At 37.6% G+C, this 25,062-nt stretch overlaps 1 protein-coding gene across 1 annotated transcript in view; it reads right to left on the minus strand.

Moving 5' to 3' along the window:
• Positions 1-25,062, minus strand: part of ANKRD17 (ankyrin repeat domain 17) — a 294,287-nt gene that overhangs the window by 55,775 nt on the left and 213,450 nt on the right. Inside the window, 6 exon segments of the mRNA XM_007942797.2 lie at positions 3-49; positions 2,195-2,350; positions 3,022-3,469; positions 5,007-5,178; positions 20,598-20,714; positions 23,347-23,442. Of these exon segments, the coding sequence (XP_007940988.1) occupies positions 3-49; positions 2,195-2,350; positions 3,022-3,469; positions 5,007-5,178; positions 20,598-20,714; positions 23,347-23,442 (1,036 nt within the window).

Consider the following 25,062-nt stretch of genomic DNA (forward strand, 5'->3'; position numbering starts at 1 on the left):
TCCAATCACTCTGGATATCACAGTTGATGGAACCGATACTTTCTTTGACCTTTTAAAAACAGAAATTGCAAAACTAAATTAAGGTAAGTCATTAACATCAGTGGCTGTGTTTAAAGTGAGAGTATTAATGAAACAAGTTTCTTTAAATACATATACAATAGATTATTATTGAACAAACCTCTTCTACCTATTCTTAGTAAAGGTGAACAGATAGAAGACAACTGGGAGAAACAAATAATTTTGAGCTAATGAATCAATAATTAAATGCATAAAGTAAATAAATTAGAAGCTTTACCATAATTTCTTATATTACCAAAGACTCTGTGTTTCCTTACCTGACTTTCATTTCTCTTATATATTTTTTTTCCTATTAGCTTTACAGTTATTATTTACATACCATAAAGTTCACCCATTTTAAGTATACAATTTAATTTTCAAGTATCTTTTAAGAGTTGTACAACCATTATCATAAATTGAATATCAGAAAACTTTTTAACATATCTCAAAGGGACCTTGTACACATTAGTAGTAAGGCAGTCATTCTCTACCCTCTTCTCCCTCAGATAATGTAAAGCTGTTTTATTATTATTTTGTTGATGTTGCATTCTTCACTTACATTTGTGAAGCACTTAATAGACAGACAGGTACTGTGTTAATATAAATACTAATTGCAAGTAAGATAGGCATGATTCCTGTCTGTATATATTGATTATCTAGCCACTATATAATAAAAATCAACATCAAATCATGAGTGGGCTAATAAGGCTATTTTAAAGGCATACAGGTGGGGGTAGCCAATTTAGCCTGAGAAGTCTAAAGAAAGGCTTCCTCTGGGGACCTTTTGGTGTTTTCTTCACATTTTCTTTTTATTCTCTAATATCTAACTGAAAAGATGCTACTAAAATTTCATTATTTCCCTACATTTTTCTAGAGATGTTAAAATAATTATCTACAAATTTGGAAATTTAATACAGGATGTAGTAGTATGAGGAAAGAGAAACTCCTACCAAAATTTTTTAAAAAGCAAAACTCATCGAACACTTGCAAAACTACATTATTATCTTAAACATTCAGATTGAAGAAAAGTAGATACCAATTTCTGAAAATTCTAAATTAGAAAAGAAAAACAGTGTAATTCTCAACAATAAGAAACAGCCAAATATGTAATAATGATAATCAGTCAATTTTAGAATAGCATATTAAATATTCACATTATATTACGTTTTAAAAGGTACGTCTGATCCCTGACCTTTTATATATACAACTGAGTTACTTGACAGTTCTTTTCTCCATAGAGTAAATAATAATCAGCTAGTCAGCATCATTTCCAAATTAATTACTAATTTCTTTTCATACCACAATATAAAAAGACTGCAGGAAAACAGAATTACCTTACTGTAGGTACAAAGAGTAGTACTATGATGATCTGATTTCAATTAAATAATAGAGAGGGTATATGTCAATGAGTATATAGGTGAGAAAGAGAAAAAGGGAGGATGGCTTTGGTCCAAAATAATGACTAAAAAAAACTCTGTACAGTACACTGTGGGATTAACAGTGCTAACTTTGTTTCATTACAACTCTTGTTTCAAAAATTCAATGTTTAATATTTTAATGGAATTTCTAGTAAGTTTTTTTAAATAGGCGATCTAAGACTTATTATGTATTACATCCTTTCTAGGTTTGTGACATTTTACTGTACCCTTTGGTTTCTGGGATGCTGTGATCATACTATTTGATGTAAAATTATTTTTAAAAAATCCAAGTAAAATATTTCCATCCTAAAACTCCTGAGAGAAATAAATAAATGTACATTATAATTATAAAAGCAGGATTAGATCAATAGTTTAAAACTAATATGTATTAATTCCTTAAATATTTACCAGATATCGAACTCTACAAATATAAGGTTGAATAAGACACACTCTACAACCTTAGCTCAAGTTTTTAGCAGACTCCAGTATCTACAGGGACCAATCAGATACCACAAGTACCTAACTTTTTATGTAAACTCTCCCAATTAAAGTACTGATGTAAGATTTTTTTTTTTTTTTTTCATATAAAATATGATGTCATCTTGGCTAAATTCAGTTTTGGGCTACCAGTCTGGAAAAGCAGGAGGAATTTAACAGTTTACTGTGAAATACAGCATATATAAAGAAAGAGAAAATAGCTAGAAAAAACAATCACTCACCTTCTTACAACTTCTTTCCATCCTTCTTCCCGTTTTTGTCCACGTTTAGGACTTGCTACTGTTAACTTCCCATTTGGAGAGGAAAGGGGAGATGGACCAGATTTTGTGCAAGTGGACAGAGAATTACTGGTCACTTCACTGATAGTCTCTGACAATCTTTACAAAGAAGGGAGAAGTGCATTAAACATTGAAGAGATGAAGAATTTTTAAAATGATAAAGGGAATCTATTACATAATTTTATTCTTTTATTTATGTTTAGATTAAATATGGTGAACAAGTAAGGACTGTGTTTTTCACTTCTTTTCAGTACTTAGCGTAATATGAAGGGCCAGTTTTTTACAATGACACTCTCTAGGCGTCAGATTTACCATAGTTGAATCATATCAATAATCCCTGCAAAAGCCAAAATCAGTACTTTTCATAGCTAAGTTAATAATCAAAAAGAAAAAATAATACAGCAAAAATCATTTACTCTCTCATAAATACAAAATCTAAAAAATAGCTTATTCTTCAAATAAAATTATGCCTTCCTTGCCATACAAAATAAGTCCTCTGCAAGTTGCTACTTTGCTTGTTATACTAAAAAATGCAGCAACAAAGTGTTTAATGAAGATACTAAACCTGTTTGCAGCGACTGGATTCCGACTCATTGTAACTCTACAGGACAGAGTAGAACTGCCCTAATAGAATTTCCAAGGCTGTCAATCTTTACAGAAGCAGACTGCCACATCTTTCTCTTGTACAGCAGCTGGTGGGTTCAAACTGCCATACTTTTGGTTAGAAGTCGAGTGATATAATGCAAAGTAAAATAAAAATTAGAACTAACTTTATCGAAGTCTTGCCAGAAACAGATTTTCTCTCCTCCTTTGGAAATGTAACCAGAACTGATGGCTGCTTTTTGGTGGTCACAGTGGTGGTGACCACAGCTGGTGAATGATTGTCACTCTTCCGGCTGCTGTTGCTGTTACTACTTTCATCACTGCAGCTGGAAATCCTCATATTATCACTATCCCCACTCTCACTGGTACTGCTGCTCTTGGATTCGCCGTTCACTTTTTCTGGCTGACTGTATGAAATTGGTAGTGGATCATCAAATATAATTTGAACATTTTCTGGAGTAATTTTATTTTTCCTGTTTTTCCTCTTTGAACTGGTTGTAGTTATAGTATTATTTCTTTTACCATGGGAACCTGCTAAAGTTGTCCAGGTTGCAGATATACCTATAGTAGTAGTGGTTGTGGCACTTGGAGGCTCTGTCAAGACTTCAGGCTCATCTATAAAGGCAGGAATACTGAATTAGCAAATTTTAAGTACTCTTAGAACATACTTAGCGTCAAGTACTTGAAGAAGTTAAAAACAAAAACCAAGAGTTACTTGCTACAACTAGACATAAAATCATCAGTCATTCCAGCTTTCACTGGTAATGAGGTGGATACAAAAGTTCTAGTCTTAAGAACACACTATTCCTAAGTCCCCTCCAAAGTATAGTAGGTAGGTTATTAGGGATATTTTGGGGATAATTTAAGTTTCTTGGATATAATAATGTTATTGTGGTTATGTAAATTAATGTCCTTTCTCTAAAACCAAAAAAAAAACCACACACACTGCCATAGAGTCGGATCCAATTCCCCCTCCTTGGGTTTCTGAAGTGGCATCACTACGGAAGTAGATTGCCCAAACTTCCTTCCAAGGAGTGGCTGGTGGGTTTGATGAACCTTCTGGTTAGCAGTCAAATGCCTTAGGCACTACACTACCAGAGCTCCTGCCCTTTCTCTGTTGTTGTTGTTGTTATGTGCTCCAACTCATAGCAACCCCTCCTTGGATTTCCAAGGCAATATCACTATGGAAACAGGATTGCCCAACCTTCCTTCCAAGGAGTGGCTGGTGGGTTTGAACCGCCAGCCTTCTGGTTAGCAGTCAAGTGCTTTAGCCACTATGCTACCAGAGCTCCTGCCCTTTCTCTAGTAAATACATAATCAAGTACCTAGAGATGATTTCACATGACACATATAGCTTATATATGCTAACTTCTCCTAAAAAAAAAACAAAAAAAGACAGGGAGGGAGAAAGACAGACACAAAAATGTGTCAAATGTTACCAAGTAAGAATCTAGATGACACACAGGTTTGCATTGTCCTAATCCTAAAATTTGTCTGTAGTTTGAAATTTTCCAAATTAACATTAAAAACCCAAACACAAAAAAGCAATACTGTATACATATTTGGTGGTTAAATGCCAATAGTTCCTTCCTACAATACCCTCACCTAAAATCATCTTTTAATTTTTTTAGATGTAATATCCAAATGGGAGCTCTGGTAATGTAGTGCCTCAGGCACTTGACTGCTAACCAGAAGGCTGGCGGTTCAAACCCATCAGCCACTCCTCGGAAGAAAGATGGGGCATTCTACTTCCATAGTGATACTGCTTCAGAAACCCAAGGAGGGGTCACTATGAGTCAGGTCTGACTTGACGGCACATAACAACAACAACAACAATATCTGAATATCTTCAGTACACTTTAAAGTAACTCATAAAATACATATGTATATTTAGAGAAAAAGATGAAGCAAATATGTTAAAATGTTTACAATGAGGATACTCAGGTGTTATTCTTTCTACTTGTCTATAGGCTCCAAATTTTTAATAATAAAAAGGGGGGGGGAGTCAATAAAGGCAAAAAGTATAAATACTCTAAAAGTTTTGTACTTTCAAAGTCTATTTTCACTTTAAGTGACTGATACTAACACAAATATAATTTTTACTAGGATTTATTACAGGTAACAAACTGGATAACTGTTTAGAGAAAAATACCTTCAACTTTAAGTTTTTCCTTCTCTTGAGCAGCTTGGAGTTCAAAGTTCTCTTTATTTTTGGCTTCAATTTCTTCTAGTTTTCGTCTTTGTTCTTCCTTTTTCTTTCTTCTCTTCTCCTTTCTCTTTTCTCTTTTGGCAGCCAAAGCTAGCCTCCGACTTTCTTCCCTTAACTGTTAAAAGACCAATAAAACAGAGATATAACACTGGAACATACCCTTGGAGAAAGCTGTCACACAATGTCATTTTATCACAGGTGAACCAGGACACCATAAAATTGAAAACCACCTACTTTGATTTTTTTGATCACAATCATACATAAAGCACTCCAAAGAGATAAGAGTAATTATAAAAGATCAAGATGAAGACAATGATAAAAAGACAACTGAATTTTAAGATGGGCCAATGATAAACAGATGCATATCCTCATAATCATTAAAGAAATATAAATTTTAAGACACTGTTTTTCTGGTTCAATTTGGCTAAAGATATCACACATAGGCATAGTTTTGGAAATTGATTTCTCTCCTACACTGCTGATGGGCAATAATATTTTCATTTTAGTGAAAGTAAAAGCTTCCTATCAAAATTACAAACTGCTTATCCTAAGAAATTATTCTAGAAAAGGACTACCTTTAGTGAAAAATGCATGTTAAATAATCTTCACTGCAAAAGTGACTACAATGGCATTAAATACAAAGAAAATAATGAATGAATAAATTAACAAGGGCTTTCAAGGCTCTGACCCTTCAGATGTAAATTGCTAGGCCTATCTTATTATACCCTCGGGGTAAGTTCAAACCAACACTGTGGCTAGTAGTCAAGTGTGTAACTTTTAGGGCCACCCAGATTCCTCAAAAATCCAACTGTGTTGTGGTTGCTGGCTGCCACTGAGACAGCTGTGACTCAAAGCAACCCTAAGCACAACTGAATGAAACAATGACTGGTCCTACACCATCCTAGCCTATGCATGAGACCATCCTTTGCAGCCACTTTGTCAACTATGTCACTGTGTCACCATTTTAATCATTAAATTTTCTTCCTTGGTTCATAAATTAGAAAAATATTCTTCAAACTCCTGCTTGTATGCCCTCTAAATTATTTTTTAAACTCTGTACTCCCTGCATATAATGTTACTGTCTAACACTGAGTCCATTCTGACTCACAGCAAGGCTATATGACACACAATTGCTTCAGAGAGTTTCCTATTCAAATCCATTAGCTGCTCCATGGAAGAAAGATGACGTAGTCTGCTTCCATAAAGATTTACAGCCTTGGAAATCCTATGGGGGTCTCTATTAGTTAGAATGGACTCAATGGCAGGTTTGGTTTTGGCTTAATCTTTAGGAGAGCAGATAGCAAGGTCTTCTCTCCATCAAAGCAGCTGGCTGTTGAAATGAACCACAGAGCTTTAAAGCCCACTGCCATCTAGCTGCTTCCAACTCATAGCAACCCTACAGAATAGAGCAGAACTGCCCCATGGGTTTCCAAGGCTATAAATCTTTACAGAAGCAGAAATACATCTTCTTTCTTTCACTGAGCAGCTGGTGGGTCCAAACCAACAGCCTTTTGGCTAGCATTCAAATTCTTTAACCATTGGGCCACAGACAAAGAGGTTCCCACAGACCATTAAGTTAGCAAAAAGCCAACCACTTGTTGCCAAAGTTAATTCCAACTCATAGCAACCCTACAAGACTGTCTCATAGGCTTTCCAAGGTTGTAATCTTCATGGAATCACTTGCACATTTTTCTCCCTCTGGGTTCAAACCATTGATCTTTTGGTTAGCAGCCCAGCACTTCAACCACTGTGTTATCAGGGCTCCCTTTAAGTCAGCAGCCAAGCTCTAAACCATTGTGCCACCAATGCTCCTAACAAAGAATCTGGTGTTCTGTATATTTTATGTGCATTTTAAACGATCATTAACAATGACGCTCAATTTATGGAAAATGTCTACAATATCATAAATAGTAAAACCAGTACTCACAGTCAATCTCTTAAATCAGACTTTTTTTCCTTTGAAAAAGTCTGATTTGATTTTCAATTCTTTTACTTTTACTAGCTATTCCTTGAGTGGGAGCTCTGTTAACATAGTGCCTAAGGCACTTGACTTTTAACCAGAAGGCTGATGGTTCAAACCCACCAACCACTCCTCAGAAGGAAGGCTGGGTGATCTATTTCTGTAGTAATACCCCACTCCCCCGCCAAACCCAAAGAGGGGTCACTATGAGTGGATCCAACTGGATGGCACATAACAACAACATTCCTTGAGGAACAATGCCTTTCAAATTACACTGATGTACATGAACTTTCACCTACTTTGAAGAAAGTTGTTATACCTTGTGGCAATGCACTGTAATTATATTCTAGTGAAAGAGAGATAAGGCTTTTGTTCCTGAAAAGGGAACAGATCAATACAGTCTGTATGACACTGCTTTGTTTTTGTTACTGTTTAAGGAAAATCCATTTTTAGAAGCAATACATATGGAAGCTGAAGATCTAGAAACTGCAGGCATAGTACAATCTAGAAAGTCTTCCTTCCCCCAGAAAGGCACCAAGCTCCAGTTTAAAGCCGTTTCTAGAAAGGAAGAAAACTGTAATTGGTGACCTCCACTTCATCTAAAACCAAACACCAAACTCACTGCTCTGGAGTCAGATTCAACTCACAGAGACCCCTCCTCGGGTTTCCGAGGGCCCTCTTTATTATTGTAATGTGAAAGTTTATCATTTTTCTTTGAGGTTATCCTGTAATTTATAATTTTCTCCACACGTTTAGAACAGTCCATTCGATCTTGCATCTCTCTTCCTCACCATTTAGAAGTTCTGTAAATATACTACTTTATCTCTCTTTTTGGTATCACTGCTTAAGTAGATTGCCCAACCTTCCTTCTGAGGAGTGGCTGGTGGGTTTGAACACCAGCCTTGTGGTTAGCAGTCAAATAAGGGAGGAGTAACATCTGATTGGAGAGTCTGAAAGACAGAACTGAGCCTGTGTGACTCAGCTCATTTCTTCATTGGGAAGTAGCTGCCTGCCCTCAGAAAACATGCTTTCTGCTCTGTTCTCTGCCTGCAATACTAAAAGGGAAGCCTGTGAGTGTCCTACGCAGCTCTAATTTTGACAGAATGGGTAAGTATAATAGTAACTGGAGTAGAAGCGGGGTGAAGGATGGACAGGACCAGTGCAACAACAGTGGCTGTATGTAAAGTAAGCCTTTCCAATTAAGACTTAGGAGTAATGAAATGGATATATTATCTCCATAATGTCTGATTGGGTAGAGAAGCCTCACGGAAGGTACCAGAAATGGCTTTGGGGAACCAAAATAACAAATGAAGTTATCTGAGGTTCTGGGGTCAGCCAGGATGGATTTTTTATTTTGCTCAATTTTTTTAACTTGCCTGTGAGCTAAGTGGTATTCTAAAGGGCATAACTTAAAAAAAAAAAAACAAAAACAAAAACCAGCATTAAAAATCAGACCATGGTTTAGGTGTGGTATATAATCCCATTTGGCCTAAGTGGGTGAAGGTGGGGTCTGGGGACTGTGGATGTGGGCGGGTCTTAGATAAGAAAATATCTCCATCTTTAAAGACCTTCAGTCCCCTGGGGCTGACCCTTTGCCAAAAGCAGGATGAGTCTGGGTTATCATTCTTTGGAGATCCACCCAAAGGCCTAAGCATTTACTATCCTCTCAATTTTGAAGCTCTACAACTGGTGTTTTGATAATCCCTTATATTTACTAACTCCTCAGACTCTCTAAAAAGTGGGGCAGAAATTACCAGGCCCGAAGGAGCTCTGGAAGTGTAGTGCCTAAGGCATTTGACTGCTAACCAGTAGGTTGGTGGTTCAAACCCACCAGCCACCCTGGAAGGAAGACTGGGCAATGTACTTCTGTAAATATTTACTGCCTTGGAAACCCAAAGGGGGTCAACTATGAGTCAGAATTGATTCAGTAACAGTGAGTTTGGTTTGGTTTTTGGAAGGATCTCTGATGGCGTAGTGGATAAGGCCATTGGCTGCTAACCAGAAGGTCAGTGGTTCAAACCCACCAGCTGCTCCATGGAAAGAAAATGGGGAGATGTACTTCCATAAAGATTTACCACTTTGGAAACCCAAAGAGGGTCACTATGAGTTGGAATCAACTCAATGGCAGTGAGTTTTGACAGGTGACTCATAAGGAGCTCTAGTAATTTACTAGTTAAAACCACTAACCACAAGTTCAGTAGTTCACATCCACCAGTCACTACGTGGAAGAAAGATGAGGTTGACGTCAGTAAAAATTTACAGCCTTGGCAACACAACAGGGGTTTCTATGAGTCAGAATCAACGTGATGGCCATGAGTTTGGCTTGGTTTTCTGGAGAGGTACTTCAGAAGACATGCCTGGCTCTATGGAGCAGTTCTACTCTGCATACACAGGGTCAGTAAGTCAGCATTAACTTAATGGTAACTAACGACAAGAGAAAAACTACATCTTCCTGGAGAGAAGGCCCAGTTTATAGCTACAGAAAGACCCCAAGTCTACAAGGCCTAGAGACTGCAAAGACTATGCAGAATTAGAAAACTGTCTATCTATACATAGAGATTTTAAACCAAAAACCAAATCCATTGCCACTGAGTCAATTATGACTCACAGTGATCCCCACTGGTTTTCCGAGGCAGTAAATCTTTATGGAAGTAGATTGCCCTATCTTCCTGAGTGTAGTGGCTGGTGGGTTTGAACCGCCAACCTTCTGGTTAGCGGTCAAATGCCTTAGGCACTGTACCACAAGAGCATCTTAGATACAGATTTAAACCAAAACCAAACTCACTGCCATCGAGTTGACTGCGACTCATAGTGATCCCCATTGGATTTCTGAGGCAGTAAATCTTTACAGTACTGCCCAGTCTTCTTCCAGAGTGGCTGGTGGGTCTGAACCACCAACCTTCTGGTTAGCAGTCAAATGCCTTAGGCATTACACCACCAGAGCTCCTTGGTCTTTCAAAACAAAAAAAAAATTCATATGTGTGTTGTGGAGGAGAGAATATGAGAAAAAAATGAATATATACAATATTTAAAAGGAAGAACATTCAAGAGTTCAAAGGAGCAAAGAAGGCATTCCAGAAAGACAATCAGGAGAAAGCAGCTCCACTGGGAGAAGTGTTTCAGGGAAGAATGCAAGGTCAACACTGGTAAGTAATGTAAAAAGGTCAGTGTCCATATGAACTGAAAAAAGCTAACAGAATTTAGCAGTTAAGATGCCACTGGTGACCTCAACCATGATTACCTCACTGAAGTGGCTGGGAAGACAACAAATGGTTCACGACTGAGGAATGATTAAAAATGTAAAAAGTAGAATCAACAGCCATACAGATTATTTTCTTAAGATATCTGTACAAAGGGAAAAGTATTACTAATTTTTAAGAAAAACTTTCATTAGGATGGAGTTATCACAATTGTAGGCAGAGGTTTAAAACTCAAAATCAAACTCACTGCCACTGAGTCAACTCTGACTCACAGGGACCCTCACTAGGTTTCCAAGGCAATAAATCTTCCCCAGAAGCAGACTACTTCATGTTTCTTCTGCAGAGTGGCTGGTAGGTTTGAACCACCAACGTTCTGGTTGGCAGCCAAATGCCTTAACCACTATGCCACCAGAACAGGGTAGGAGGTAATGAAAAACCAGAAACTGAAGATAATGGAGTCCTAACTGATCCCAAAGAAAACAGATGAAAAAACCCAAAAAACATAAAACTAGGCCATGAATACTCAAGTAGGTCTAGAGGTACAGGAAACAGGATTAGAAGTTTCATCTCACTTCCTATATTTTCTCACAAAATACAATCGCTAGGCCTCATTTCCCTAACCAAGACACTGCTATAGGTTTGGAATATATGTGGGAAAGGGTAGAGGTCTTCAGGAAAAGGGTCAAATTGCAGAATAACCTCATTACAAAAGTGGAAAGAAAAATGATGATTTCCAATTGTGGGTTCATAAAATGAAGTGGCATTTCAGAGATAAACTTTGTAAGATAGTCCAGGCTAAAGACCTATCATTTGCAAATTTGGATATATGAAAGTGAATGGGGTATGTGAGAGTAGAGAACTACAGTTAGTGATGATCTTTGATAAGATAGAAACAGACTGATGGGGATCTGAATTTTCAGCATCAGGTGGCTCAGTGCCTAAGGCATTTGCTAACCATTAGGTTAGCTGTTCAAACCCAACAGCCAATACACTTAAGGAAAATGGGGCAATCTACTTCTGTAAAGTTGTACCACCTTGGAAACCTAATGGGCTCACTATGAGTCAGAATTGACTTGATGGCAGTGAGTTTGATTTGGTTTTTAATGCAATGAAGAAATGGCACTGAAGGACTGTGAGGAAGCAGTAAGGCAATTCCAGAGAACTACAGGAAGCTGAGGAAAACTTATACTGAAGAGAAGGATTAGAGTAAAGGCAAAAGATGAAGTGCAAAGGCATTTAGCCAGAGAGATTGTTAAGAAGCCTACTGCAGTGCTTCAGATAATAAATGCTAACACTGTGAGGGCAGGATGAAAGGCGCAAATTCAGAGCTGAAGCTGAATCAAAGGTGATGGTGATACTTACAGAGCTGATATATAGAGGACATCATATGTGCCAGGCCCTGGTCGAAGTTAATTTACTACGTTAACTCATCTTACGGATGTAGGATTGAGAGGCCATGGTAAGTTGAGAAGCCAAAAGTGACATCAAGATTTCTGTTCTGAATAATGAGTAATAATATCAGTAACAGAAATAGACATCAAGGAATACTAGAGGAAGGAAGGGAATACAGTTTTAGTCTAAGCACTCATCAGGAAAGCCAACAAAACATCCTTGATCCCAAGAAGCTTACATTTTAGTAGAAGGTTGGGAAAGGAGTAAGAGGATAATAAACATAATCAGTAAATATATTATGTAATTTGTTATAAGGTGGTAAGTGCAATGTAGAAAAGGAAAATTTGAGCAGGGGATGTAGAGTGTATACGGGGTACCAGTTAGCAGAGATCTGATTTTAGATAAGGTGATCAGAGAAGTTTAAGGAAAACTTAATGAAGGTGAAATTTAAAAAAAACTTCTGAAGCATATGAAGTATTTCAAATAAAAACAACAGGCAGTAGTACAAAAGTTCTAAGGCGGGATCGTACCCGGTATATTCAAGTAGATTAGTTTGTCTGAGAAAAGTAGAAAATGAGTATCATGAGCCTTGATTATATGCCTCACAAAGCCTTATCTTTTACTCTGAGGTAAACTGAAAATCACTCTAAGGTTTTGAACAAAAGACTGATATAATTTGTCTTAAATAATTTAAAAGGATCACTCTGTCTGCTATGTAAAGAACAAACTGTAAGAGCAACAGTGAAATCAGGGAAACCAGTTAAAGGGCTACTGCAACAGCAATGACAATAAAAAAAAACCCAAACCCAAAAACCAAACCACTGCCATCCAGTCAAGTCAACCCATAGCAATCACTCCTTGAGTTTTGAGGAGTGGCTGGTGGGTCTGAACCACCAGCCTTCTGGTTAGCAGTCAAATGCCTTAGGTAGTAGGTAAGAGATATTAAATGACTTAAACCAGAATAAGAAGTGATGGAAATAATTAAAATTCTAGATATATTTTTAAAGCAAAGATAACAAGATTTTCCAACACAATGGAAAGCAGAGGAACCAAAGAGAACTAAAGATCAGGAGTTCAATTTGGAAACATCATTAGGTTTACTAACATTAAGAGTGGAAAGGTAAGTAATCATAGGATTCAGATATATGAAGGTCACTGGAGACTTCCAAAGTATAATTTCTATGGAACCGTGGGAGTAAGAGACTGGCAGAAATGAGATGTGAAAGGAAGAACTGGAGACAGCTAAGAGACAATTCCTTCAAGGAGTACTGCTGCAAAGTAGACCAGAGAAATGGGTCTGTAGCTGAAGGCTGTAGCAAGAGCGTGAATGGGCTGAAAGAAGGCATTTTTTCTTTTAAAGATGGAAAAACAATCTGACGGAAATGATTCAGAAAGGGTAAAAAGTTGAAGATATAGAAGAAAGAAAATTGCCACAGCAATGTTCTTGAGTGAGAGCAGATAGGACCTAGTGCACAAATGGAGGGACTGGTTTCAAAAATATTTATTTAGTAGTAATAATGGGTTCTGCTGTGCATGGGGTTGCTATGAGTCGGAAACGACTCAACGGCACCTAACAACAATAATGGGCGCAAATACTGGTGGGTCGAAAGATGGAGTAGGTAAAATCTTTGGAAATTTTTTTCTAATGCTTCAGTTTTCTCATTGATGTAGGAAGTAAGGTAATCAACTGAGAGTAAAGGCAAGAGGAATGATTAGAAGTCTGAGGATAAAGCAGAAAGTATGAATATATCATGGACTGCCAGATGAACAAATCTGTCTTGAAGAAGCACAGACAGAATACTTCTTGGAAGCAAGGATGGAAAGACTTTGTGTCATATACTTTAGACATGTTACCTGAAGGGACCAGCCCCTAGAGAAGGACATTATGCTTAGTAGAGGTTCAGTAAAAGAAATAAGAGGAAGATCCTCAATAAGATGCACTGACATAGTGGCTAGAACGACGGGCTCAAACATGGCAAAGACTGAGAATGGCACAGGATCAGGCAGTGTTTCATTCTGTTGTACATAGGGTTGCTATGAGTCAAAAACAACTAGACAGCTCCTACAAACAAGAAACAGTGGTCTAGATACCCACCCCCCGAAAAAAAATCTCACTGCTATCGAGTTGATTACGACTCATACAGACCCCCTTTGGGTTTCTCAGGCAGTAAACCTTTACAGAAGTAGACTGCCCATCTTCCTTTCACGGAGTGGCTGGTGGGCTTGAACCAACAACCTTCTGGTTAGCAGCCAAACGCCTTAGGCACCATACCACCAGAGCGCCTAGTGGTCTAGATAAGAGGAATTAAATAAACTTAGGGGAAATATAGTGACTGCTGGGAAACATTCAAGGGTTCACTGGCATACATTTGAAGTAAAATTAGTCCTCAAAGTTAAGGAATAATAAGGACAATAAGGAGTGGAAGAAATGACATGACGGGTCAAATGACAATGAAAAGATGGTAGCATAAATGAATCAGAGAATGTAGTGTTGCAGGATTGCTGAAGTTAGAATTCTAGTGGGGGTAAAGCTGGAAAGATGTTGTTGTCAGGTGCTGTTGAGTCACTTCCAACGACCCTAGCTACAAACTGGTAACAGACAGCAATGTATGATACAGAGCCTGCAGGATTACATTAAAAGTTTCAAATGATGGCAGAGCATCCAATTGGAAATAACTAGCAGGAACATTTTTAAATAAACCCTAAAGGTTATAAAAGTTTATAAAGAAAAGGGAAGTGGGGAAACAGTAAGCAATGAAACAGAGTTGTTGTTGTTGTTTTGCCGTCGAGTCAGCCCCCACTCATAGCATCCCCTCCTTGGGTTTCCGAGGCAGTATCACTACGGAAGTAGATTGCCCAACCTTCCTTCCGAGGAGTGGCTGATGGTGAACCGCCAGCCTTCTGGTGAAATGAAACAGAGAGGGTGAAATATTTTTTTTTTATCAAAAACGCGACAAATACACATCCAAAATTACTTAAAGCAGAAATGTGAAAAGATACTTGTAACAAATGCCAATGTTCATTAAAGTACTGTTAGCCGAAAGGTAGAAACTGCCCAAATAAATGAATAAATGTGATGCATACATAAAAGGGAGTATTACTCAGCTATAAAGAGAAATGAAGTCTTGGTACATGCTACAACACAGATGATTCTTAAAAATATTATGCTGAGTGAAATCAGGACACGACAAATATTGTACGATCCTTTATATAAAATTTTTAGGAAAGGCAGGTATATATACAGACCAAAGTTTATTAGTGGTTACCAGAAGAGAGAGGAAGGGAGGGAAAAAGGGGACTCACTGCTTAGGACTCAGTGAACATCTGTTAAGGGTGATGGGAAAATTTAGACATGGGTAATGGTAGGAGCTCTGGTGGTGCAGTGCCTCAGGCATTTGACTGCTAACCAGAAGCCTGGTAATTCAAACCCACCAGCCACTCCTCAGAAGGAAGACTGGGCAATCTACATCCTTAGAGATACTGCGTCGGAAACTCAAGAAGGGGTTGCTATGAGTCGCAATTGACTCCACAGCAGTTGAGTTTAGTATTTTTTGGTTTAATGGTAATAGTTGAAAAACATGATAAACTTATGTCATTGAACGTACACATGAAGCATGCTGAAAAGGCAAACAATTTGTTACATGTATTTCCAAAAGAAGAAAATAAAAAAAGCACATCAATAATACGAATTGTAGCAGCTAAAACATAGCCGTGTTTTCAGTGTTTTTACAGAGAGGAACAAGCAATCAACTGTAAGATGATTCCATACTTTGACTTTATTCCAGAGCCAGTCTTCTTCTCCATAGTCAATGTTCAATAAACAAATGTTTACTGTATTAGGGAATATGATTAATATGGTTAACAGCAGTTTTAACAAAAATCTGTTAACCAACTTTTCAGTGCAGAAAAGCTAATCAAATGAAAAACTTTTTGCCATAGGGAATTAGTTTCCCATGCAGAACTGCAAGTCAGGTAAGATCAACTCCAGTGATATTCTTCCATCAGAAATGATAGAACCAGAATTATGTTTCAAAAGACAAAGTTCATTTTCTAGGACATTAATCGCAATTTAAAAATTAGTGAAACAAGCCCTAAGATGTCAATCTGATAATCTTTCTAGTAGAAGTAATACCCTCCTCTACACTAGAATAGGAGCTCTGGTAACATAGTGCCCACCAGCCACTCCTTGGAAGGAAGGTTGGGCATTCCTACGGAGAGGTCACTATGAGTTGGGGTCGACTCGATGGCAAATAACAACAACAACAACTACACTAGAATTCTATCTACTTGTGCACCCTACTCAAAGCTGTCTATGAATGTACACAGTGCATATGGGAGGACTGATTTACATCTAATTAACGTATGATTAGGAATTATGTACGAGCTTTGAGTGTTAATATATGGAAAAATATAAAATGACATTTGAAGGAAGTTTCTCTTTACGTCCCTTAAATTTTAGGTTAAGAAATGTCAGCAAGTAGGCCAGGAAATAACATTCACATAATGCTGGTGGCAGTGTTAAACTTTCTGGAAAATATTTTAGAATTATCCACTAAATTAAAAATACATTGACCCACATGAAGAAATTTATTTGGAAAAATAAAAGCAACAAAATATAAAGAATTAGGTATAAGGATGTTTATTACAACATTATAGTAACAACAACAACAAAAAAACTGCAAACAGCTACTTAAATCACTATCAATTGACAATATCCATCAGTAACTGAGAGAGAATTAGAGTAATATGTATGCATGAATTCGAATTTTGAAAAAGTACACCATCCCCATTTATAAATTTATTCACTCAACAAACATTTATTGAGTGCTTATTATAGAGCAAGCACTATTTTGTGGTGTCCACCTTCTAGTGGTGGAGACAAACAATGTAACAAAGTAAAATACATTTAGAATGTTAGGAAGTGAAAAATAAAGGAGAGTAGGAAGAGATTTTGGTGAGAAGAGACTAAAACATGAGGAGAGCTGAAAGTACATTCAAAGCAGAGGACACAGGAAGATCAAAAGTTCTCAAGGGCAAGGGTGTGTTCTCAGTGTTTTGAGAAACAAAGTAACCAAGAGGCAGACTAATGAAGATAAGGTCAAGACTTTGCAGGTAATTACAGAGGTAAGAAAATCAGTCACTATGAAAATTAAACAACCAAACCTATTGCCTTCAAGAAGATTCAAACTCACAGTGACCCTACAAGACAGACGGCTCCTGCAGAGTTACTGGTAGGTTCAAATCTTAGACCTTTCAGTTAGCAGCAGAGCTCTTAAACACTGGCACCACCAGGGCTCCTTATCAGTCACTGTACCAGATTGTTAACTTTGTTGGTGTCCTTGTTATTTGCCATTGAGTCAGTCCAGTCCAGGCAGACCCAACTTCTAGGGACCCCTCCTTGGGTTCCGAGGCAGTATTACTAAGAGGCAGTATTAATATGGAAGTAGATTGCTTAACCTTCCTTCCAAGGAGTGGCTTATTAACTTTAGTTACTTTATAATGTTGGCATACGTTTTTCTTTATTTATCTCTGTATATTTCAGTTTAATATGAGCACACTATAGCGAAAGAAAAAAAAAAAAGTAGTTGACTGAAAATAGGGTATCTCCTAAAAGTTGCTTACTATTTTCGCAATCCATGTTGTTGTGTATCAAGTCAATTCCTACTTACAACGTTCCTATTTTTGTTAGGAGCTCTGGTAGCATAGTGCCTAAGGCACCTGACTGATAACCAGAAGTCTGGAGGTTCAAACCCACCAGCCACTCCTTGGAAGGAAGATGGGGCAATCTATTTCCCTAGTGATACTGCCTTGGAAACCCAAGGTGGTGGTTGTTATGTGCCATGGAGTCGGGACTGACTCAAAGCCACCCCTCCTTGGGTTTTCCAGGCAGTATTACTATGGAAGTAGACTGCCCCACCTTCCGAGGAGTGGCTAATGATCCTATAGGACAGAGTATACAAAAAAAAAAAACAGAACACACTGCAATCAAGTCAACTCCAACTCACAGTGACTCCCTTTGGGTTTCCGAGGCAGTAAATCTTTATGGAAGTAGATTGCCCAGTCTTCCTTCCACAGAGTGGCTGGTGGGTTTGAACTGCCAACCTTCTGGTTAGCAGTCAAATGCCTTAAGCACTATGCCACCAGAGCTCCTTATAGGACAAAGTAGTACTTCCTAAACTTTATATCTTTATATACAGGATATATATAAAGATGTGTCTTTATATCTTTATATATATAGAACCAGATAGCCAGACCCTTTCTCCTACAGGGCTACTGGTGGGTTCAAACTACAGACCTTTTGGTTAGCAGTCAAGCACTTAACCACTGCACACCACCAGGGCTCCCTTTGTAATCCAAAGGTACACAGTAAATTCTCAAATGTATTTATGTCAGTTATAAGCATCTAAGAAATGAAAAAAACTAAAGATCTTATTTAACAACAGAGATCAATGTATCAGCTATAGAACAATCATTTTCTAGATTTATAAAAATGATACATGGAACATGATCATGAAATAATTATTACATAGAGATTCTAACCTTTAAAAATAAGGTCTTAAAAATGAAAAAAAAAAAAAAAACCATACATACTTTACATGCACTTAGAATGAAAAAACTAAAAGATACAGAGTAAGTTCAACAATGAAATGGGCTTTAGAATTTAAAAAAAAAAAAAGTTCAAAGACTAGCCTAGCTTAGGCAAGTTACTTAACTCCTGACAGATATGGTCTCTTAATGTATAATGTTGTTGTTGTTGTTATGTGCCGTCGAGTCGGCCCCGACTCATAGCGACCCCTCCTTGGGTTTCCGAGGCAGTATCACTATGGAAGTAGGATTGCCCAACCTTCCTTCCGAGGAGTGGCTGGTGGGTTTGAACCGCCAGCCTTCTGGTTAGCAGTCAAGTGCTTTAGCCACTATGCTACCAAAAGTAATATTTTTAGATGAAAATGAAATTGGGTCATGTAATAATGGTGATTATAACATCTTACCTCAAACTATTCCCATTCTTTAAAATTTTAAAATGGTCACCCCAAAAAAAATCATTTTACACCCATTCCTTATATTGACATGATTACATCCCAAACACCAGGTCATTATGTGAAAATCGATGTTATGCAAAAATGGATGGTGATCCCATCACCTCTCCTCTACTATGAAAGTCTGGGGCCCTGCTGAGGTAAGCTACCACCACTATATCACCACCACTGCTTCCCCCTCCCCTTCACCACTTCAGAACTCAACCACCACCACAGTCCAAGAGGAGGGCCACCCAGCATTCCAAAGCCAAGATGGCCCAAGTACCACCTCTCCCCCCATTTCTGGAGTCCTCTTCCTCTTCTACCCTCAATGCTCAACATATTTTCAGGACGAATAGCCCTGGTGCATCCTCTCAATAACCCCAAAATGCATTTGGTGATTTTTTTCAGGGACAGGAAGGCCTGGGTACCACGGGGAAAAAAGGAAATCCACTGATTTCCCCACCGGCTCCTCAGCTGAGCACCTCCCAATGGATGGCCCTACCACACTTGCACACACTGTGTTCCAATACCAATGAAAACTGACTATCCAGAGTGTCCTCTGAGGCCCTGAAGGCCAAAGGATGGCCTCTGCCCTTATCCTTACACTGCAGCTATCAGTGGCCACTCTCCTACTGACCTCATCCCTTCCCAAGTAGCCCACCCTGCCCTGCCCTGGAGAGGGCAATGAGGAAGCATAGGGGCTATATAGGTGCTAAACAGCTGATATGGTGTCTAGTGGGCCCTAGGCCCCCAAATGACCAATCTCAAGGTTCCTGACCCACCCCTGTAGCCCTTTTGGGCAGGGAGCTGGGGCGAGACCCCAGAGTCCTGCTTCTTCCATGGCAATGAAAGTAGCCGACCTTCATGACAATGGTGGCGGCTGCCCCATGTTCAAGCCCTTATGGACACATAAGAACTACCAGGCAGCATCCTGTGCCCACCAGCCCTACTCTCTGCCCCTTCCCACAACACAGCAACTTGGGGACACTGTGCCTCTTCTCCTCTCCTGGGCAATGAATACTACATAACGAGCTTCCTTGCTTTGTGCACACAAGTCGGCCAGTCAGGGACTTTGGCATTCTTTACTGCCAGAAATGTGTCATTAATGCAAAATGTCAGCTACTGAGACAGTCGGTAAGTGAGGAGTTGGTTTAATTTAATCAAAACCTAAGCCAGAATTTTCTTAAAATAAGAATTTCCAATGTTAAATATTTTTCAGAAATGCAGGATGACATACAGCTTAATAATGCTAGTACATATAGTAAAAAAATGGACCTGACAAGTCAAAAAAGGTAAGAGGATCATTGTATGTGTCCTTTATAAATTTTAAAAGTATATGCTAAATTTTGTAATATTTTGACCTTTTCTAAACAATGAAATATAGAATATGCATTCTATAATATTCTTTGCCAATCAATTCCTCTCCTACTATGGTTCTATGAAGTTCTAAAGCACAGAGTTATTAGGGATATGTAGGGATATGCTGTTTTGGAGTATTTTACTCCCCATGTGAACAGATGAGAGTGATGCTGTTGTCTGCCTGAAAGAGAAAAGTACAAGAGAAGTCACCCATTTAAAACATTATACATTCCACCAAGTGGTTGTATTTCACTAGCTCTATGGCTTGGTAGTGAATACAATTGGTACTTCTGACAAATCTGTTGACAGTAAATTACAATGTCTGGGATCAGTAACTACTGACTTAGATGGAGATTAACCAATTATGAGTAAAGATAAAATTAAAATCTAGAATTTCAAGTTATGTTTTCTGACTTACAGATCTGTGTGCTTCCTACAATAAAATTTTAATTTAAAGGAAATTATTTTAGTAACTTTCAAAGTCCTTATATATAACTTAAAGAAAAACAAAATGGTAAAAAAATAAACCAGTAGATTACAAATTTGGAGAAAAAAGCAGGAGGGAAAAAAGTGGGTAGTTTTCATATGTAAAAATTATCATTACCTTTTCCAAGTCTAACTCCTCTAATAAAATACTGGCATTTTTGTTTGCTTCAGCAGCCTGTCTATCTTTGGCTTGTACTATTGATTCCATACAAAGATGACACTTCTTCAGCATCTCCTAAAATAGAAAATTAAGATGTTTCCAGCTTCAAAAGCAAATCAAATTTAGAGAGATTCCTAAAAACATGTAGACATTTATTAAAACATTAGCAATAAGGATCACTGACAAGGTAGAAAAATTAAAATAGAGATGTAAACAAAAACAATTTAAATGGTATATTTTTAAAAAACAAACACACAAGCAAAGAGTCTCTGCTATTCTTCAAAATAATATACACTGAATGGCAGTTTGGAAACTAAAATTATATATTCCTATAATTGGAATACAGAAAATCATACAGCAAACAACTGCAATAATATATGTCAAGGGATTAATGGTGCTAATGTAAAGGGTCAGTATCAACAAAGAAAATCCATTTAAGATTTTGAAAAATATTCATTTGGAAGGAATTGTTCTCATAAGCTCTGTCGCTACACCTTCATGTGCAAGAACCATTTACAAAGGACTCAAAGACCCAGATACTTACAATTCATGACAGCAAAGAGATTATTTCTTTATTAAGGACAAAAGCCTTATTTTTAAATCCCCTACCCAACCCCTACCAAAAAAACCCCCAAAACTGTGCTGCAAATAAATGCTTTTTCACAGAGGAAACAAGAGGCAGACAAATGCATGAGACAACTATGTTAACAAAATCTATGGGGAAAAGGTGATCTCTATTATGTAATAACTATTGAGAAAACATAACAGAAAAAGACATTTTTACATTTGTTAAGAAGTATCTTTTCATTTTCAGAGGCATTTATGATTCTAGCTTAAGAACATACCAATGTTTCTGTTCATTTATTAGTATAAGTCACAAATCAAAACCCCATCAGAGTGTCCAACAACTGAGGAATGGATAACCAAGCTTTGGTACATTCACACAATGGAATACTATGCAACGCTAAAGGATAATGTAGAATCTGCAAAACACCGCATAACATGGATGAACTTGGAGGACATTATGCTGAGCGAAATAAGTCAGTCACAAAAGGACAAATATTGTATTAGTCCGTTATTGTGAAAGTTAAGGAAAGGTTTATATATTGGAGGACATTTTCTTTGTTGGTTACCAGGGGTGGGAGGGAAGAGGAGGGAATGCTGTTAGATAGATAGAGATAAATATTGATTTGGGTGAAGAGAAGGGCAATGTACCAAATGTGAGTGACCAATATGGCAGCATTGAGGATGAGAAAGACAGAGAGAGTTACATGGGCAGTACAAACAACAAATATGAACCCCTTTGTAAATACAATACTGAGTTGTCAATGAAAGCAAACATGGGTATAGGGACGGATAGATGGGTGAACAAGCTAAACAATTATGTATGTCTAAATGGAGAGTGTATCCAAGATCATATACAGGGTTGGCAGACAATGGGCCTCTCGAAGAGTATGAAGGGTGAAGGGATGGACACTGGGAGGAGGTAACTATGGGGAGGAAGTGGGAGGGGAGCTGCTGCATTGTAAATTTTGGTCAATGACATGAGACAAAGTATATGTGAACTGCTGTATGAAAAGTGAATTTACTCTGTAAATCTTCACCCAAATCCTAATAAAAAAAAAAAAACACCATCAGAGAAAGATCTCAATCAGTTCTCTAGTAAACATTTATTTTATCTTTCCTATTTTCTCCAGGAAAAAAAAAAATCATTCTTGTGATGACAGCTACCCCAACTTTCATAAAATGTTAAACACCTTAATAGAATTCTCCTGCAACTAGATGGTGCCTGGCTACCACTGTCAACCACTTAGAGGAGATCCTAGATAAAGAGGGAGAACAATGTGGAACAAAACTCAAAAATTATTTGGAGAAAAAAAAAAGAAGGGACCAGATTTGCTGGTCTGATAGAGCCTGGTGGAACCACTGAGACTACAGCCTCTAGCTGCCCTTCAGGTCTGGAATTGAACCCACACCGGTGGCTTCCAGCCAAACAAAAGATAGGCATATGAGTTGAACATTTACCTAAGGTAGATACACTCTTTGGAAAGAACAACTGTGGGAAAAAGAAGGGCTGTTTATGCACAGGGAGACAGCTCAAGGGGCAGGAGTGCATGGAGGGATGGACACAGGGAAGAAGTAACTATTGGGAGGAAGTGGGAGGGGAGCTGGTGCATTGTGGTAAATTGCAGTCAATGTCATGAGACAAAGTGTATGTGAACTGCTATACGGAAAGTGAATTTGCTCTGTAAATTTTCACCCAAATCACAATTAAAAAAGAAAAAAAAGAATTCTCTTGCCCATGACTAACAGACTATGTTCATTTTTGCTTAGCAATAATAATAAATTCCACTGGGCTTATCAGTCTCTCAGAATAGGTATCTGTCTAGATAAACATGATGACAGCACTAATGGATAATAAGAATATTTGCTATTATCACATTTAATGTTCACATAAAAGTCAAATTAGTTCAAGTACTATTTAAAGATAAAGTAATCCTACCATACAGAATGTTTTATTGCTTCATTAAGTAAATAATGTGCAAGTCTCTTAAACAGCATACTTCATTCCCAAATACTAGATAAATCAAATTTAACATGTAACCACCATTTACTTCTCAAACTAAGTTTTTTTGTTTTAACATGGACATGTATTTCAAACCAAATGGGTCCCTAGCTAGTATAGTGTGATGAATTTGAACATTACCTTATCAGTGATGGTTGCTATGTATCTCATACATTCAGAATCTGATGGAAACTGATTGACTTCTTTGACTAAGTAGCGCACCACCTTCACGTGACCCTGAAAAATAGGTATCAGTGTCAGAGTGAAAGCAGACTCCAGTATGACTGAGTAAGTCTACACAGTCAGCCTTAACTAAGATTCTTTTAGTATCGCTGTTATAAAGACTTTTACTCTATCTTAAAAAAGCGGAGGGCTTTGGTTCTATTAAGTTAAATCTACATTCTCATCCCAACCCACCCTTAAAAAGGTGCAGAATAATCAATACTCTGGCATAAAATTCAAATCCACTATGAACAATAACATAATCCACAAATTAGTACTGAAGAGAAGTAGAGATACATCTAAAGAAAAAAAAGTAACTTTTATTTGTTGCTAACTCTCTAAAGATAAAGTCTACTCATTAAAGAGAAGTAACAATTTTGTTTGTTCAGGTAAGAAAAGAATGCATAGCACTGTACTATGGAGTATGAAAGATAAGCACTTTTCTAAAGCACAAGCTATGATTATATTACTCACTATAACATAACGGATTCGAGAATTAAAGTTGAAAATACATAGATTCTTCACATTCAAGAGGCTCCCTCCATTTTCTCCAGTCTACTTTCACATACACTACTGCTCACTAACCCAAGTAAGCCATAAATAGTTATTTTTAATGTATTTTCTCTACCATTCTAGGTCTTCCTTTTCACATATAGGTAGCCCCCAACTTATGACTGAGTTCTGCTCTAACGACTCAATCATGAGTCGATTCTGACATAAATAACTCTTTATTAGTTTCCATTATATTGCCTTCAGTAGCTACGAGGGAGGAAGACCTGTTAATCTACTTCCATAAAAATTACAGTCCAGAAACCCTATGAGGCAGTTCTACTCTGTCATAGAGAGTTGCTATGAGTTGGCATCATCTTGACAACACCTTAACAGCAACATTTTTTGATGAATAGCTCAAATACCATTTGCATCAATCTCTGATGATCTCTTCCAGAACTTCTAAAGCACTTGGTTTCAACTATTTATATCGTACAACTCAAGGTTATCTGGCTTTGTGTATAGATCTTATCTCTCCTATTAAATTACATATTTTTGGGGGAGGGGGAACTCTTGTGCCCTACATAACATTATAATCTCAACCACTGCAATTGCACATGGTAGCTAGTGAGAAAATAAAAAAAAAGAATGAATACAAAAACATATAAAAAATAAGCACTTTTACTGTTCTTAGGACAAAGTCTAATTGAAAAAGTAAGATAAAATTATTAGATATCTCAATTTGAGCTAAATGTGAGCAAAACAGAATGGAAAGAGCCTGTGTACAAAGGGGAATTTAAACTAAAGCCATAGAATGAGTAATTTTGGAGTAAGGACATGGACATTCCAGAACATACACGCACAGGGACAAGGAAGAGACAAAACAATGAGAACAAGCCTGTACACATGAGAGATTCATAATGGCAAAGTTCAAATACCAAGCTAGGATTGGATTACAAGTGATTTTCAAGTGATTTCAGAGATGGAGAGGAAGGAAAAAGTCTTGAGCAGGATACCGATATAGTGAAAATGTTTACGAAGATAACTGATAATGATTTGCTACCTTGCTTGGAAAAGAGGTAGGTAGTCTATGAGAATTATGTTTGACTGGTGAGGGGAAAAATGAAAGTCAACAAAGATCAGTGG

Source organism: Orycteropus afer, unplaced genomic scaffold (assembly GCF_000298275.1).
Source record: "Orycteropus afer afer isolate SDZICR_OR568_19922 unplaced genomic scaffold, OryAfe1.0 scaffold00098, whole genome shotgun sequence".
Taxonomy (NCBI): Eukaryota; Metazoa; Chordata; class Mammalia; order Tubulidentata; family Orycteropodidae; genus Orycteropus; species Orycteropus afer.